This window comes from Lynx canadensis, chromosome D2 (genome assembly GCF_007474595.2).
Source record: "Lynx canadensis isolate LIC74 chromosome D2, mLynCan4.pri.v2, whole genome shotgun sequence".
NCBI classification, from domain to species: Eukaryota; Metazoa; Chordata; class Mammalia; order Carnivora; family Felidae; genus Lynx; species Lynx canadensis.
In genome coordinates this window covers 24,246,786-24,266,370 of record NC_044313.2, presented here as the reverse complement: position 1 = coordinate 24,266,370, position 19,585 = coordinate 24,246,786, and the positions used below count along the sequence as shown (strand labels likewise).

Below are 19,585 nucleotides of genomic sequence, written 5' to 3'. Positions count from 1 at the left end.
TAAAGCATGTGTATGCCTAGAACTCCCTAGAGGCTTTTCCTTGTCCCCTTGGCCCATGTCAGAGGCTGCCCTGAGCTTGGGCTTACGGGGACAACAGATCCATAGGACCTCCCCGTGATGCTCAGTGGATATCATATAAGAGTCTGATGGTTGTGTGGAGAGTGCTTCAGCCCTGAGAGAGTCTCCAGGTCCTCAAGAGGGTGATGCAGAAGGCACAGGACCAAGCATCCAATAGGAGTCAGACTGGACATGTGAGTGAGCCCAGGCCCACTGCTATTCCCCCCGTGCAGGGTGATCTCCAAAGGACAAACATCCAGCTTGACTTTGGGGATGGGATTGCAGTGTCCTATGCTAACTTCAGCCCCATCGAGGATGGCATCAAGCACGTGTACAAGAGTGCAGGCATCTTCCAGGTGACGGCCTATGCAGAGAACAACCTGGGCTCAGACACAGCTGTCCTCTTCCTGCACGTGGTTTGTAAGTAGCATGAGCCTTCTCCTTTCTTATGTTCCTCCCAATTGACAACTGGTGTCAAGACTTCTGGGATGCAGAGCTGAGACTAGCTTTGGTATGACTGCCACCCTTTTGTAATGGCCCAAGTGGAGAGACTGAGATGTGTGCTCATTTGTGTTTCAGTTTTCTGACACCGAAGTAGTTTAAATATCTTGAAAGTTTGGAGAGCATTACCAATTGGCCCCTCCTTTTCAGTCCCACTACGTCCTGATGGACGTATCCATATGCAGACACACATTCAGGTGAAAGTCATTTCACTTTGCTTTGGAGAGTCCTAAGAATATAGGAAGAGGAAGCTCACCTGGTTCATGGCCACATGGTCACTTCCAAGCTACTATGAGTGAAGGCAGCCCGAATCAAAGTAAATTTCTAATCTCTGTTGGAAGAACCAAAGAAGGGTTAAAGAAACATGTGTGGATTTTTGAAAATGTAGAACTGAGCACACAAAAGAACCTAATTCTTATGTCCAAGTTTACTGTAAGTTCACTCCTATCGTAAACAATTCTAAGGACTCTCCAAAATGTTTTTGTTGACCTGGAATGTATTGCATTACTGTTGACTGTCTCTTGGCCCAAATCAAAACAACAGCTGAAGTTCCAAAGTACTTTGTGTGTAATGGATACGTTTTGTGTATTTGCTATCCTAGGACTTAATTCATGTAAAATGAAACTTAAATATTATGATTTTAGCATGTTGGGTCAAGACATGTTATGGGGCTGGTATTGATTTCCTATGCCTTTCTCAGTGATACTCATGGGCCTAAGGAATTCTGTGGTTCTAATTTATATACCCCATGATGTTTGGGGAGTAATATGCTATATATGGTAAAAATTATATGTCCCCAAAGAGTCTAGGTGAATGCAAGAAGTATCTCCACCTCAGTGATGACGTAAACTCCACTTTATAAGCTGCCTACATTTAAAAGGTTTCTGGAAAACAGTAAGCTATCTAGTCGTCTAGTATTTTAATCATAGTGGTAGCACAAGGGCCACCAGTGATAGGGGAAGAGCACTGGGAGACACCTGGATGATAGATCAGTTACATCCCTAAAGATGCCAGGATACTTGGCCACAAGATAAATTATTTCTTCTCTGGATCTTCTGAACTCCAATTTCAAAATGGCTTAATTCTAGCTGGTACTTTGCCTCACATGGCTCTTGTAACAAATAGGAAATGTAAATAAAACACCCAATTATTTACTAATTTATTCAACAAATGTTTGTTGGATCTGAATATATGTAAGGCATTCAGCAAGGCACCGGGAAGTAACAATAGAGATATGGCCTGAGTCTTGAAGACTTTACATTCTGGTGGGTGAGGGCAGGTGCTGCTAGAAATGGGCCATCAATAGCCCTAGTGGTAATAACCATACTACACCAATTATACTCATTCTGTGCCAGAAGCACCAGATCCAAAACCCAGGTAGGTGGCATGCAGGGTGTTCATGAGTCAGGGTTTAGAACAAAGGGACCTCTGTTTGAAATCTGATTATATCCCTTTGTTAAACATCTAATACTGATCAACTTTCTTACTCTACAAACTTCTGATTGCTCATCTTTAATAGTTAGGTTATAGGGAAGCTATGAGAATCAAATTGGATTATGAATATGGTTCACGGGTGCCCAGGACCACCCCCTTGGGTTTGTTGATTCACCAAAAGGACTCACAGGACTCAACATATTGTCATACCCAAGACTATGATTTATTACAGTGAAAGGTGACAAAATAAGATGAGCAAAGGAAAAGGACCAGAGGGCAAAATCTGGAGGAAGCCAGTCGTGATCTCCAAAGAGTCAGCCCCTATCATGGTGTCACCCAACATGGGTAATTCCTCCAGCAAGGAGTTCTAGAAGCACATGAGAAGGGCTCTTTACCAGAGAAGCTGCTTAGAAATTCAGTACCCATGATTTTTCGGGAAGGACTGGTCAGGTAGGCATCTCCTGCCTAGTGTATGCCAGAATTCCAGACACCCTAAGGAAAATACATTCTCAGAATAAACCATATTGTTGGCATAAACTATCTAGACATAGTGAACCACTCTTAGCAGTTAACTGTTGAGTGGAAATACTCTCAAAGCCAAGTTTCCAGATGTTATCAAGAGCCAATCTTGCACACAAGTCTTTCCAAGGATGGCAATTTCAGGTCTATGTTAACATTTTTCTGCACAGTATGCAAAATGCCACTTAACCACCCAGCTTGGCACATGATGAATGTTACCTGTTATAGTAATTATTAAGTACTACCTACTAACTTTCTGCCTGACACTTCTGCTGCATTTAAAAATGAAGACAAAGAGGGAAAATTTACTTTCCTCTCTCCCACCCATATTCCTAATTCTAACAATAGCGGACCTTGCCCGAAGGGTGCAAAGACCAGTGTATCTTAGTGGCAAAAATCACAACAGCAAGGAACTGATTTATACTGTGGGTTATGTGCATGAAGGAGGAAATGTTCCTTGAAACTTTTATCATGCTCGTAATTCCCTCCAAATCAATCATGGCTGCATTTACCAGACAGTTATTATAGTGGAAACTGCTCTTGGCCTCACCTTGGGCCATTAGCTAACAAAAGTAGTTGTTAGCCACCCATAATAACCAATCTCGCACAAATTATTAGATTTTTATCAAAAAGAGCACTGTTTGACAGTGAGGATTTTATGAGTTGGCTGTGCTCCCTCCTGAATCCTTCCTCTCCCTTCTCTCTGGTCACTGGTATATCCCTAGGTTGAAGCCCGGAGCATCTGGTTCAGGTTCTTTGCCCTACAAAGCTATTACATGTTGGGGTGCCTGGGTGGCTCAGTCGGTTAAACATCCGACTTCGGCTCAGGTCATGATCTCAGGGTTTGCGAGTTTGAGCCCCGCATCAGGCTCTGTGCTGACAGCTTGGAGCCCGGAGCCTGCTTTGGATTCTGTGTCTCCCTCTCTCTCTCAGCCCCTCCCCCCCCCCCTCTCTCTCTCTCTCAAAAATAAATAAACATTAAAAAAAACTATTATGTGTTGTTGTTCCTTGAGATTCTGTTTACCCAAACATGCTTGTCTTGAATTTGGAAAAAATGTGATTATGTTTGATGGTGTGCCAATTCATGGAAACTGTATCCCTTTGTTTGCAATGAGTTTAGGGAGAAGGATATCTCCTTTTATCTTTTTGGGCATCAAAGTACCTGACAGTGTGTAGCTGGGCCAAGGCCCTTGAGTGACAGAAAGCTGAGAAGAAGTGCCAGGGCCACAAGCCATTAGCAGTATCATCACTTAACTGTGGAAAGGCCTGGGATTCTGATGAGCTGGCCAGGGGAATAAGCTTCCTGCATTATGAAGGAGGGATATAACAGGAGAATTGACTTTAAGGGTAAATGGTCCCTTTCCCAGCAGGGGAGGAATGAGCTCTGTATCTGGGCACAGAGAAAGACTCTGGGGTGTTATTGTAAACACAGAGTTCTCATCTCCCTCCTAGGACATGGCTGGCTGGGGGCTCCTTCCCACTGTCTCATTCTCCACCCCATGAATCAGTAAAACACAAACAACAAAGAAAGGTAAATCATATAAGGTCCTAAAAATGAGTAATTAAGTCACAAAAGTAGCCAGTGCTTTCTCATAACTTGTGGGTATTTGTATTTTCACCAACAATTAAACCATACAAAAATAATTGAGCAGAATTTCTTATTGAAAATAGTTAAACCTTCGGGGGTGCCTGGTTCAGTCAGTTAAGCATCCAGCTTCAGCTCAGGTCATGATCTCGTGGTTTGTGAGTTCGAGCCCCATGTCGGACTCTGTGCTGACAGCTCAGAGCATGGAGCCTTCTTCGGATTCTCTGTCTCCCTCTTTCTCTGCCCGTGCTCTCTCTCTCTATCTCTCTCAAAAATAAATAAACATTTTAAAAAAAAATTTAAGGAAAATAATTAAACCTTTAGCCAAATGTGTATCTGAAGTGACAAGGTTGAAATTATTTGCTAGAAGAGACTATTTGCTGGAAGAAACCTTGAGGGTTGTATGTCTGTGGTCAGGTCAGAGAGCTGTAATCAATGAGTAGTTTCAAGCTGTAGATACGCAGGTCCTCGAACACATGTTGACTGTTCAGGAAAGTACAGCATGGACAGTGGCAGGCAGGCCTGACTGCTCTCCTAGTTTCAGCATTTGTCTTTACCCAAACACCTTCTCCCTCAGCATAAATCTACCTACAATACCGGCGATGCCCAGTGAGACTCAGAAGAACTTCTGCTGTCTTAGAGGGACTTCTATGCAATGGTACACAGAGACAGCGATAGTGGTGGTAGAAATAGTGCCCACCCAGAATTAACGGGATGGTACTTTTAACATCCAGATATCACATTCACATGTTCTGATTCCTATAAGGAAGATGCGGGACGACATAATGGTAAGGGACTGTATAAGGTCAAGGCTCTGTAAGAAAGAGGAAAAGATCATACAGCTAAATTTAAACCAGACCAGAAATGAGAAGAAGCCATCTGTTTTCTTCCCTTTAAACCGAGCTGCCTCCAAAATAACCCAAGATGTAAATAGTGAAGGTTGAGTGGCCTGAAAAATGTCCCACCTATGAGAAGAACTCAAGGCCCCCAAGTAAAAAGATGTGTAGACTGCAGTCTTGACTTTTAGTTATTCTTGACACTATCATGATGGAAACCAGGAATATTTGTCCTAGCATAGTGTGAACAGATAATGGGATACGTTAATTGGGTTTGGCTAAGTAGCAAGGATATAAAGAAGGGAAAGGAGGAAAAGGGAAGGAAGGAAAGGAAAAGAGGAAGGAGTGGAAGTGGGGGGGAGAGGAAAACCCCACAGAGTTAAAAAAGATAACATATCCACCCCACAGTGCAACACTGACCTGTTAATGTTTTCCAGCAGCTTTTCCTCTTCTCATTTTATTTTGGAAATGAATTAAATTAAAATCCTTATTGATGTGTTCATATATTTTCTCTGACTTGCTGCTTATATCAGTTTTCTGTAGGAAAAAAAGAGAAATTTGCTCACCTTTTTGCAAGCAGCTTTTTTATTATTTGGAAACCTGGAATTTGTTTCTCCTTTGATTTAGGGAGATACACATTTTCCTTTTTGTAAAACAGCCTTGCCAGCTTCTGAATGACGCCCACTGAGTATTGCAGATGACGGGCACAATGGCGGATTGTTGAAGAGGATGGAACCAATTAACAATCAAGGATAATGGAAGAGCCCTCCATATGATGCGCTGACCCCACATGACAATACAGGCTAATTGTCAGAAATGAAAGAGACTGCTGTTTATCTTCCTATTTATTGGCTAAGTGTCTAATAAACTGGCTTTGTCCTTGGATTGGAGGTTCATAAGTATTCATGGTTAGGCACATCAGATGTAAATGTATTTCGGATGCCATTCAAAAAGTCTGAAGTCTGATTTATGTTCCCTTTTATACAAGGTGCTTTATTTCAAGCACACACCCACATCTCAACATTTGTGAGTTTGTGATCCTTGTTTTACTATAGTTTATGGTAATAGGGGTTAAGATTAAGAATCTGGGAGTGCGATGAAGTTCGTTTATTCCCAGGATATAAACATTCATATTGTTTTCCTTGTTCCCACAGGTCCCGTGGAGCATGTTCATCTCCGAGTTCCATTTGTTGCTATAAGAAATAAGGAGGTCAACATCAGTGCGGTTGTGTGGCCCAGTCAGCTGGGGACCCTCACCTATTTCTGGTGGTTTGGCAATAGCACAAAGGTTCGGACCTTTCTGATCCATGTCTGAGTAGATCTGTGCTGAATTCTTCTATCTTCCAGCGTCCATGTTGACGTTGGGGACATCAGAGATGTGGGCAATAGGGAGTACTTCCTGAATCTATGAATCCACATAATTGAATATCACATACGTCTCTATGCCAGATTCATTATTATAGTAGGGAAAGTTCAAACAATCCTGAGGAAGAAAGAGTACTCTGAGTAGCTATACAAACCTACTTCCATAATCAGTATTTCTAAAACTTCATTTGCTCTATTTTTTTTTAATCCTGGGCTCTCCACTCACTAGCTATGTAAAGGAAGCCACTTAGCATCTCTGAGATCCCGTGATTCCATCTGGAAATGTGAATTATATCTCTAAATACAGAGATGTGAAAATCAAATCAAATAATGCATGTAAAGAACCCTTCTCCAAGACCTGCTAGATGTTCTATGAAGCCCAGGGTTTTCTTTAGGTTCTTTTTTAGACTGATGCTGCCAAGCCTCTAAGAAGGGGACTAAGAGGGCTAAACTCTGAACTTGGCACATCCTCCCTACTCCCCGCAACTGGTGATGGTGATACCTGTGTCAACAGTGACTACACTTGTATAATAGGAGCTGGGAGCAGTTAGGCTGAGGGTCTCTAAATGTAAGGGCTTCGTGTTTTTCTCCATTCCTGATTTTGTCTACATTTTGCTTGGTCATTCTTGATGTGATTGGCATTAACCACCTTAGACCTTTCATTTTTAAAAAGTAAGAAAGATATCGTATCACACTTGGTAATGTTGGATATCTCAAGAAAGGGGAAGCAAATATTCAGTTCTATGTAGTAATTCCTTTAACAAAGAAATGAACAATGATGGCTTTGTTTGTTTCAAGATGACCAAAAAGAACTTCAGTCCCTGCATGGTAAGAGTGGGAGATGATTCACCCTGCTCTTTTTTAGGGAGGCGGCATGACATTGTGATGAAAACATGGACCTTGGAGTCACAGTGACAGTGCCAGCTGTGTGAGCTTGATGAGGTCACTTGACCTAAAATTTAATTCAGTCAGCGCAAATTGGAGAGAATAATGCCTATATCATCTTAATTGTTGTGAAAATTAAATAAGATGCTATGTATCTCCCTAGTACATGCTAGGTACTCACTAAATGGATGCTTTTTATAAAAACTTGGAGTTAGGATGGGTTGATAAAAGACAGACTTATGGACCCAAGGGACGCTTTTCTGTTTGCATTGTTCATGCCGTATACTTTCAAGTCAGTTTCTTAATATAGGTTGTGATGCTTTTGCATTTCTGGAAAGATTATTCACCAGGACAAGAGATACAGAAGTTAGTTATTAAGATCCCCATTTGGTACATTAGAGAAGTGAAGTTCCCTGCGTGAGATGAGCATCCCAAGGTCAAACATCTGGTTAATTGTGGAGCCAGGTCTCCTAACTCCCATCTACCATGCACCACCCCAGTCCCAGGATGCATTAGCTGCATCACTCTATTTGTCTTCTAGAGGTTACAGACCCTAAAATCTTTCTTCAATCACCAGCAGGCATATATAGTGAAAGAGGAAAGAGAATCATTTGGGAGGAGAAAATTAGAAACAGAGGATTTTAAGTGCCTTTATCTGTTGAGAACTTTTGGCTGTCAGGCCAGGGAATTCTTTGCTGTTAGTGTTCATTTACCAGGTGATCTTTACTGAGGCTGCTGTGCTCAAGGAGGGAAGTTCTTCGCAGTTGTCAACACAGTGATTTACTCAGCAGCCCACAAGGAGCTGGAGACACAGTGTTTCTCTACAGCACCATTTTTCCCCTTTGAATATGTTTTTTTTTTTTTCCTTTGAGTATTCTAAGACCTGAATTCTAAGGCTTTTACTAGTTACTTAATCTAGTCTAGTTTATCTAGACTAGTAGTTAATCTAATCTACTTAATGCATTTACTTAATCTAGTTTCTTAAATTTTGGTAAATAAACACAGAAGTGGGCAAAGTGACTGGGGAGTCAGGTTTCTGTTTCTCTAATGATTATCTTTGTTTGCTTAAACAAATCACCTGATCTAAATATCAGTGCTTTTTCTCTCTGTAGAGCAAGGATACTAATATCTAATCCACAGACATCACTGAGTTATTATTTGAAATATACATCTAGCTAATCTATATTTTGCCATATTAGGAGAAGGGAAATTTTAAATTACAGAACGGCATTACAGTTTTGTTTTGGTTTGGGTTGATGGTAACCTGAGGTCTTCTTTGGTTAGGAATTTCCACCTATAAGCTTGAGCATGAAGTGCTACACAAATGCCCAGAATAGAGCAGTTTTAAAATAATAAATCTGGGTTGCAGTCCAGAATCAGATTCTTCTTGGCTCTATGTGTATAGTCAATCATGCAATTTCTCTGAACCTCAGATTTGGTCTTTGTAACATCAGAGTAATAATAGTAGTAACTACTAGTAACTAATAGTGAACAAGTAGTAACCAGTAATAATTAATATTAGTAACTTAGATGTACTTAGAATATATCTAATAGCCCTTGAAAATATTAGTCAGGGTGGTGCTTGTCATTTGCATCAACGGCATGTACATTTCGATGGTGTATCTGACTTGGTTTCCTAGATTTCTCTCCCCCATCTAAGAATGGTTATTTGGTCCAGGTGAAAGAGATATATTTTCAGTTTTGTTTTGTTTTATTTTGTTTTGTTTTGTTTTGTTTTGTTTTTGCTAGCACCATACCAGAAACATATCAAGGGGGCCTCATCGCCCAATTGATCCGGTGAGCATTATATTTGACTGGCAAGTTAATGAGTGTCTTTGAATGTTTTGGTGAGGGCTCTGACTTGGTGCTATTTGGTTCCCATTAACTAGCAAACTTCTCTGTAAAAGGAGATAATGCTATTTTTTTTTTAATGTTTATTTTTGAGAGAGAGAGACAGCACAAGCAGGGGAGGGGCAGAGAAAGAGGGAGACACGGAATCCAAAGCAGGCTCCAGGCTCTGAGCTGTCAGCACAGAGCCTGATGCAGGATTCAAACTCATGAACCATGAGATCGTGGCCTGAGCTGAAGTCGGACACTTAACTGACTGAGCCACCCAGGCGCCCCAGGAGCTAGTACTAATTTCAGGCATTTATTTCTACTACAGCTTTGTAGGAGCTGTTGATACACATCATTTTATTTAATCATTAGAACATTACTGATGGAGAAAATTATCCCATTTTTCAGAGAAAACACTTAGGCTAATAACCTTGTAAAGTAATGTTTTATGGGTGTGTGTGTGTGTGCGTGTGTGTGTGTGTGAGAGAGAGAGACAGAGAGAGAGAGAGAGAGAGAGAGAGAGTTGTGACTGAGTGAATTATGCAAGTTTACCCAGATGGTCGAATTAAATCAAGAATCAGTTCACCCCTGCCTTTATACCTAGCCCTTCACTCGGTGGTGTCAGGAATAGAGGAACACATACAACATTGTCCCTACCTTCAAGGAGATCAAAGTTCAAATGAGAAGGCATGATGAACACAGATGCAATGATTGGCGAGCCCATGTGATGTACAAGTAAATAGAAGAGAATAAACATTCCTCAAATCCAACAATAGTCTCATATACCTACAAACCTATCACAGGAGATGTGAAATTGCATCAGTAGCTCCATAGATCTTATTCAAGAGCCCATATTTTGTGCTAGATGTTTTGAGGAATACAAATCTGTGTAAATTCCATTTTTTATCTTTAAGAAGCGATCTTTTGGAGAATATGAAGGCATAGGTACTATAAGGGAAGGTGGTAGGGATGTAATATTATTGGCCCAGTCAAGCAGCCTAGGTGGTGATGGATGTACACCTTGTTGGTCATGGAGTGAGTCACATATGAAGTTGTTCTTAACCTGGCATTGAAGAAACAGAATTGAGGCAGAGAAGGGGAAAGAGATTTGTATGGAAAAGTAAGGAATGGTTGTATTCTGTGTAGACTGATTCAGACAAAACAGAGGGTCCATTTTGGTAGAAATGAGACAAGACACTGAAAGGTAGGGAAGATAGGTGACAGGTGGCTTTCAATGGCACAAATGGATGTTTTTTTGTTTTTTGTTTTTTTTTTGTCATAGAAATTCAGATTTACGATAGGATGACAGAAGATAGAATCAGATTCATGGACAGTGATACTTTTGATGAGCTTTTTGATGTGTTTGTGTATGTGTTGTGTGTTTGAGTGAATTTTTTCCCCTATGAATTTTCACATTAATTCCTTAGTCCTAACACCTGTATAGATGCTATTTTGCTGGTCTTTGTGTATATTTTAGGGTTTTTTTTTTTACATAGGTCTAATCATAGTATGTCCTCAATTATGTATTCTACCTTTTCAACTTCATATGATGAACACATTTTACATGTAACTATATAATCTGCTGAAGGTTTTAAGTAAGGCAGGCATAGTCATTGCATAGTCTTTCCAATTTGGGAATGGTAGCTTTTATAAAAGTGTATATTTAAATTGTAGAGGTTTTATTATGTTCAATATTAACTTGACTTACAGCGTCTGGGAAACTGGTATAGGCTGCATCCAAAGGTTTCCCTGAAACTCCTTGTTCCATTAGTCAAGTGGAAATGTCATAACTAAATAGTCACTCAGAGTTTTGTCAATATCTTTCTGGGCTCAGTGGATAATATGTGACCTGTCATACATGAGGGATTCTCTGTGGGCAGGGATGTATCCCACAACCCAGGCAGGACTGAGGTATTATTCCAAAGGGTCTCACTGTGGGCTGCCACTGCAGCTTGGACAAGGCACAGAGATAGAGAAGTCAATCGGCTGCCTGTTAGATTTGTAGGGCTCTGAAAGGCCAATTTGCTGGGATTAACAGAGGTCTGGCTTAATAAATGTGTCTGCTTGCCTAATAGATTTAGTAAATGAACCTTAAAATACTTGATTTAATTTAGCATTGCGCACTAGATATCAGTAGCCAACAAAGAATTCAGGAATCCTGTTGAGTGTTCCAGGTTTGCAAGGAAGGTGAAATCAGCCATGATGCCATATCAATTGATGAAAAACAAAAGCAATTTGGAAAACAAAATTAGCTCCTGCCTCTTCCCTAGTATGGAAGCTTGTGGTCTGCCATCTGGGGACCAAGTGTTCCCATTCAGCACTATTTGCTGTGACTCAGAGCCCTGACTGGCTGGTAGGATAGCACACTCTCTCCCACCACAGATGGCATTCCCTTTGTCCTGCAGCCGTGCACCCTTGTTTGGTCCCTGGATCTCCTAGGGAAACAGCCAGATGGAGAGAAGATCAAATATTCAGGGACAAGAGGAATTTCACCACTCTCAAAAGAGGTGCCTTTGCCTGACAGATTGCAGCTACCCAAGTCTAAGGTTACAGCAGTGTGTAGAGAAAGGAAGGGGGCACAAATAGACCACTGACAGCTAAGGAAGATGACAAGGAAGTAGTGAACGTTTCATGAAGAGAACACTGTTAAGGTAGAAAAATGCCTGGTGATGAGAGGTGGGAAGATGATAGCTGAGGGTAGAGAACCAAAATGGAGGACAATAGAATATAGCCACGATCAGAGAGAGTCATTCATGGAATCAGGAAAAGTAAAATCATATTGATTGTTCCTTTCATGTTTTCTCTCCCAACATTTTATTATGGAAAACTTCAAATATACACTAAAGTTGAAATAATTTTACAGTGAACATCCATATACCCACCAGCTGTAGCTACCATTAACATTTACTATGCTTGTTTTATCACCTGTCTGTCTCTCTGTTCTGTCCATCCATCAATCGATCTTAATTTTTGACTTATTTCAAATTTAGACACCAATATACTTTGTCCTCGATGCTTAAGCTTGCAAGTCATTAACTAGAGTGCAGTATTTGCTTCCCCATGACAGTGTAAAATGTATCAATGATGAAATGCACAAATCTGAAGTGTGCACTTTCTAGGTTTTGACAAACACATTCACATGTAACCCAAACTCCTGTCAAAATACATAGTATTACCATCACTCCAAAAAGTTCTCTCATTCCCTTTCTTAGTCAATACTCACCCCCAATCCCCAAAACCAACTGCTGCTTTGTTTTCCATCATAGATTAGATTTGCCTGTTCTAGAACTTCATCCATATGAATTCTTTTATGTAAGGTTTCTTTCTTATAGGTTTGGGATTTATCTAGGCTGTTGTATATATCAGTATTTTTTTCCTTTATGTTCATTGTGTGAATACACTATGGCTTTTTTTATTATTTTCCTATTGGGGAGTTCCTGAGCTGTTTCCATCTTGGGGCTATTATGAATAAGCTTCCATGAACATTTTTGTTTATTTGTGGACATACGTTTTATTTTCTCTTGACTAAATTCTCAGGACTGAAATTGCTAAGTCATAAAACAGAAAATGGTACAATTACTTTGGAAAAAATTGTTGCAGTTTCTTATAAAACTAAACTTTTTCCTAAGTCGTTGTGTCATTTCACAGCCCACCAAAAAATGTATGAGAGTTCCAGTGGCTCTGCATCCTTAGTAATGTTTTATATTATCATTTTTAAAGAAAATTTAGCCATTCAGTTGGGTATGTCCAAAAAATATGACTAGGTAATGAAGCAGTTGAAAGTCTCCTAACAGATAAGATGGGATGGGTTGACCAGTAGGGACTAGAAAGTTTGCCAAAAGCCATTCATCAATCCTCTGTATTCTGATTGTTGAATTGAATAAGTTCTCACAGCTCTTCTGACCCAAAGCTTTCATTTAACAGATAAAGTACGAAGGCCCATAATGGGGACAAACTTTGCCCAAGGTAATTTATTACAACATTAATTTAATAAAGCCAGAGTTTCAAATCTTTGTTCTTCTTACACTAGAGATGGCAGTTCTGTGGTGTACATATTGTTATTCCATGGTCATGGCCAACACTGGTGTACTGAACCCAACTTGACTTCAGCTTCCTTCTCAACACAGGACACTAAACACCAACCATCTGCCCATGGGAGTTGACATACATCACAGAACCTACTTGCAACTGATTCACTGTTTTATTCAGAAGGCTGTACCTTTGTGTATATTGTTGCTGAGTCTTAATACTTGAACTCTGGGATCTGTCCTTAAAGGAAAGAGTGTATCTATTTCTACACTCACTTCTTTCATGTAGCAAACAAAAAAGAAAGTGTGTCACAAGCTTAGGGCAATATCTCTAATCTTGCCCAACTCCAGCTATCTGCCTGGCCATAAAATAATGGAGTTACAGAATTTTATTTTTATTTTATTTTATACTTTATTATTTTATTTTATTTTATTTTATTTTATTCTATTCTATTTTATTATTTTATTTTTTAAGTTTTAATTTAAATTCTAGTTACCTAACATACAGCAAAATATTAGTTTCAAGCATACAATTAAATAAATTGTTAATTTAAATTCCAGTTAGGTAACATACAGTGTAATATTACTTTCAAGTGTACAATACAGTGACTCAACACCTCAGTGTGTTACTCGCTGCCATCACAACAAGTGCACTCCTTAATCCCCATCACCTATTTAACCCACCACCACCTCCCTTCTGGTAAACCATCAATTGGTTCTCTGTAGTTAAGAGTCTGTGTCTTGGCATGCCTCTCTCTTTTGTCCCCCCTGTGCTCATTTGTTTTGTTTCTTATATTGCACACATGAATGAAATCATATGTTATTTGTCATTCTCTGACTGACTTATTTTACTTAGCATAATACTTGTGGTGCAATGGTAGTCTGTCTGAGTCCAGAATTTTAAAGCAGAAGAAATCAAATTATGTTTCAGAAGCCCACTTGAAAATTGTGAGCTAGAAAGGAATTGCAGTCTTGCCGCAGAGACACTGCCTGAAAGCTGCATCTTTGAGCCTCTGCAGGGCTCTGACACACACATCTAGGCCATGTCTAGTTTAGAGTGAATGCGTGTGCTATGTAAGTGCTGACCCACACTCACCCCCTTAAAGAGCTGCTCTATGCATCCCCAACTGACTACATTCTTGGTCTCCATCCCATTGTTGTCCTGACATACAGAGAGGAGAGGGAGTCTGCTCATCTGTGTTTGTGACCTCTCTTTAAGAGCTGCCTTACAGCAGCCTTCTCCTGTTATGTCTTATCTCATAAACAACAGGAACTTGGACAGGCACAGGCTTAAGATGACCACTGAATAATGACTCTTCAACCTCGGGATCTTCATTCTTCTCTTTGATAAGCACCTAATTATATCAAGATCCTAATTCTCAGGAAAATAATATAATTATTCTGTTTCTATCCTTGGGAAGCTCCATATGTTATGAAAATAAAGCAGAAGAAAATAACTAAAATGGTCATAGATGTGTATGTTTATATGTTTTCCAACCTACTTAAAATGCTAGGAGTGCCTGGCAATGGAAAACACAGAATAAAACAAAAAGCCAGTGATCTGACCATGCATCCAACTTACATATATATTCTACTATATGAGGGCAGTGTGCCAATGATGGAGATACAGAAGGATGGGGATACAGAGGTAAATAAAGTGTGATCACCTCCCTGAAAGGTCTTATAGTCCAGTGGCATATAGGAGAAAATGCAGTTGACACAGAATATTGGAGAAGAGAAATAAATGATCTGTTTCCAGAGCCAGCTGGAATATGTTACTAATGTTGCTTCTACTTGGCCCCTGGAGAAGGACCAGAGTGATGTGCAAAATCCAGAGTGTCCAATGTTATCTTCATCTTTCAGGATTACATGTTACAGTCCATTTCGAGGATATTAGTACTCTTCCTGGATACCGGCTATAATCACAGTTTTTGGAAGCTATGAAAAGTCATTTTCTTCTTCCCCTTTTCAAGTGAGGATCTCTTGGGGATACACAAATACTATGCAGATTTGTGACAGTCTGAGATTTATAAGAAAGGAAGAAAATCTGATATCCCACAGAGGACTAAGTGGGTATTCCTACTCTTGTCTTTCAGCCCCTCATCACCCTGGATAGCAGCATTTCCTTCACCTTCCTGGCAGAGGGAACCAACAGCATCACTGTCCAGGTGGCTGCTGGAAATGCCCTTATTCAGGACACGAAAGATATCGCTGTTCATGGTAAGCCCTAAAAATTGTTCTGTGATGCCCCCTCCTGCTCAACCAGTCCTCTCTGCTACCCTGATGGCAATCCCTGACTGCTTTGGAAATTCCGCAGGCTGGGAAAAAATTACGTAGGTCAACAAGTTTTCCAAACACACTTTCTACCTTGTTCCTGAATAGACACTGAGGTTAAGAGAAACCGGCACAGAATGGCATAGAAAAGCCCTTATTACTCCCCTAGAAGTAACTGCATCACATCCTGACAGGGTTCTCATTAGACAAAGACATATCATAAGTGGAAGGACACCAAGCTAGAAAGACTATCATAGAACCATCTATATCTGATGTCCTGCTGAAGTATCTACAACATGTATGCATCACCTACCATTTGTGGCCATGGGCACCGGTGATCTCAAAAGAGGAGTCATGGCCCCTGACCTTGCAGAACTCATAGATAAGTTACTGAGATTAACTACACATAACCAATTGTTGGAAATTCTAACATCCTTGGCTGCGAAGGCTCAAAAACAAGACTAAGAATATGAGGGCAGAGCTAGAAAGAAGAGTGGTAAATAGGGCTACCATGCTGTTCTCAATCCTGGAGAACCATTCCTAGCTATTGAATTTATTTTAATCACATTTTCTTCTAGCACCATCCCACACAACCTCCCCCAGGCACCTAAAGACTACTACTATACCTGGGGTTTTCTAAAAGGTTGTACTAAGGTATGTGATCCTCTGACTCAGACCATATTTCTTCAGCCTCACTTCAGGTGGGTGCCTTTTCCTACATCTCTGCAAATTTGATACTCTGGCTCTCTCATCAGGCAGCTGGAAGCCTTTTTTAAGCAAACATTGTTATTGAAGTGTACATTTTTTTTAATTTTTTATTTTAGAGAGAGAGAAAGAGAGCAAGTGTGAGCCAGGGAGAAGGGCAGAGGAAGGGAGAGAGAATTCCAAGCAGGCTTCACACCTAGTACAGAGCCCAACACAGGGCTCAATCCCATGATCCTGGGATCATGACCTGAGCTGAAATCAAGAGTCAGATGCCCAACTGACAGAGCCACCCAGGTGCCTCTATTGAAGTGTAGATTTAATGCAGAAGAGTACACAGATCATAAGTGTTTAGTTTCATGACTTGCCACAACATAAACAGACCTCTGTATCCATCAGCCAAATCAAGAAACTGAACATGGCCCACACCCTACACACAGGGTTTCAATCTAGTCCCCTGACAGTTTCTAGGAGGAAGGTCACAGGAAATGAGGGAGGGCAAGTGACAAGTTTCCATTCAAACAAGCACAGGTTGTAAATACTTTATCGTTGGCTCTACATGATACCGCCGACGGTAACAAATGCCTCCTTCTTCTGGAGTTTCTTTCATATTTATCTTTCATTTCAGTTAAGATGCTAGGAACTCTTACCTGGTAGGAGCACAAGTCCACTTCCAGTCACCAAGATCCACCTTCTTTTCAGAAGCCAAGAAACACACTGATAAGAAGGAATTTTAGTTGAGGCCACGTAGAAGACTGGACCCTTTCCCTAAAGCACAGTGATCATGCCATCTGCTAATCCACCACCCCTCTCTCAGCCCCACTCACACACCCTCTCTCCTTGCAGAATACTTCCAGTCCCAACTGTTGTCCTTCTCTCCAAACCTGGATTACCACAACCCTGACATTCCTGAGTGGAGGCAAGATATTGGCAATGTCATCAAGAGAGCTCTGGTTAAAGTAAGTTGGTTTTATCTTTGCTTACGTGTTAGTGTATAAAGAAAAAAAAAAAACAGAGTGTCTGGTCTAGAATAAATTTTCATGGGTTAAAACCACCATTCTACAGTTATATGAGAATTCTCTGTAAAAAGAGAGACAAGAATCAGGAGGGTAAAGCAAGGATGGAGGGAAGTGGGGACAGTGGAGGAGACACACACACACACACACACAGATGGGAACCAGTGTTTGAGGATGGGAATTGGCCCTGTCTGTATACCAAATTTTTCTAAGACAAGAGCTTGACCCCTTTAATGAACTAATGGATGGGGGCACTCATTGAATCTATACAGATATTATCATTCACTAGGCTTGTTCTTTGCCCACCAAAGGGGTTTCTTAACCACATATGTGGACTCACAAGACTACCATTGGCTATACGTGACGATCAGAAGGCTACAAGCTAGAATAAAGAACATACCTTCAGGGTAATAGAGTTCTAGAGTTAACCCAAGGTCATACTGGCCTTAGAGAGCTTTGAAAGGGTTCTGTTAACCCTTTTCTCAGAACTAGGCACTAGAACATAATGATGAATACAACATGGGTTTGCAAATGCAGAGATAAGTCTAACATGATTAGTTCTATGGCAGAGGCATCGTCAGCATTACAAAAGAGCATGACGAAAAGTAGGATTCACTCTACCCAGACAAATGCAGGATTAGCGCATTATTTGTGATTTGATAAATACTTGTGAGCTATTAGGATGGTCTTTGCAGGGAATACTTGAACTCTGTTTTAAAGAGCACATAATGGTTAACAGAGTTTGTGGTGTCTTTCAGGTAGAATGAACAGTATGTGCAGGCCATGGACTATTGAAAGAGTAGAGCATATTGGGGAAATGATAGAGTTTAGTGTAGCCAGTCTATAGGTTCTAAGGCAAGTATGACTAGACTTGAGCTAGAATGGTTAGGGCAGCTTGTGAAGCATCACAGAAGCTAAAAGGGGTCTGACATACATCTGGTAGGCAGTGGGAACTGAATTTTCTTATTTAAGCAAAAAATACTGAGAATAGATTCATTTATATTCAGACCCTCATTTTGGTAACAGTGCAGAGGTTGGGCTGCTGAGGTAGGAAGTGCATAAGGTAGGGAATAAATTTCACAAAAGATGACCAGTTAAAGGAGTGCTATAGTTCTCTAGACCAGAGATAACAAGATCTTGGAGAGGAAAGATTCAAAACCACTTAGGAAGTTGAACAGTAGAATTGATGACTAATAGAATATAGTGTGAATGAGAGGGAGAGAGAAGCTTTTTGATTCCAAGAGGAGAGGGGTGATGGCCTTGCCCTTAGGCCATGTAGGAGAAACATGCTTGAGGAACGGTAATAGTATGATCTTGTATGTGAGTTTGGAGCACATGAGGAGCAGTTGGGTGAGATAACAAGGGGAGTTGAAACTATGGATCTGAAGGTCAAGTGCATATTCCCCCTGAAGGCAGAAATGTGGAGCAGTGACTGTGGAGGTGATTAGGCCCCCCAGGTGACTGGGATGCAGGGCAGACATGAATGCCAATGCTCCCCAAGGCAGAGGAGGACAATCTAGGGAAGGACCTGGAGAAGGAGCCAGCAAGAGAAGAAGAAGAAGAAGAAGAAGAAGAAGAAGAAGAAGAAGAAGAAGAAGAAGAAGAGGAGGAGGAGGAGGGAGGGAGGGAGGGAGGGAGGGGGAGGGGGAGGGGGGAGGGGAAGAAGGAGAAAGAAGAAGAAGCAGGGGGAGGGGGAGGAGAAGGAGGAGGAGGAGGAAGAGGAGGAGGAAGAAAAGAGAGTGATTTAAGAGAGCATTCCTATGGGGAGTTGTCTACCAGATGATCTTCATCTGAAATCTTTTTACAAAAACATTTTTCATAGAAAGGGATGAAAATGCCCCTGATCTTATGTGCCTATTCACAGAAACATCCACAATTCTGTTGTATTTTATATGATTGTGTTTATTAAAAACATACTAACTTTTTAATAAATGACTTGGTAATTGTAATAATAATACTAGTAAATAATAATAATCAGACATGTTGATTGATGCCTGGGTCTTAAATCTCAGGAGGATCTGTCCCTCAAGTGTCCCTTTGGATGGGATTAAGTGAATCTAGACAGATGGGTCCAGAGTCTCTCCAAGGTTGCTAATTGACTGATACCCCCTGAGACCACTATTCCCTGGGACAAAGGGTCAGCCCAACCATTGGGTGATCCTCTGTGCTTTGCCCTCCAGAATGGTCTCTGGAGACTTGCTTCCCCTGGCTGGTTAGTATGAGGCCTTCTTGCCCCATAGACTTGGACACCAAGACTTTCAGCTACTTCGGGTCATGCGTCCCAACAGGAAACGGAGATGTCTGGTCAGTTCCAAGGGATCCTCTGTGTCTGGTAGACTCTTCTGTTTCTGATTGCTGCTTGTTAGTTCTCTGCAAGTTGGTGCTCTCACTTTTATCACATCCCTGGGAATTAACTCCAATCTGTGAGCCTAGTCCCAAATAGGAATCAGAGCTGAGCAAATGGAATACAACCCCTCCACTTCTATTCAGTCTAGCGACTGTTTATTGAGTCTGTACTCTGCAAACATCATCAGAATAGTGAGCTAA

At 40.8% G+C, this 19,585-nt stretch overlaps 1 protein-coding gene across 1 annotated transcript in view; it reads left to right on the top strand.

Moving 5' to 3' along the window:
- SORCS3 (sortilin related VPS10 domain containing receptor 3) overlaps nt 1-19,585 on the top strand; it is a 414,417-nt gene that overhangs the window by 381,654 nt on the left and 13,178 nt on the right. The window contains exons 19-22 of the mRNA XM_032595155.1: nt 291-477; nt 6,087-6,220; nt 15,143-15,266; nt 16,869-16,981. Of these exons, the coding sequence (XP_032451046.1) occupies nt 291-477; nt 6,087-6,220; nt 15,143-15,266; nt 16,869-16,981 (558 nt within the window). The remainder of the gene's footprint in view (nt 1-290; nt 478-6,086; nt 6,221-15,142; nt 15,267-16,868; nt 16,982-19,585) is intronic.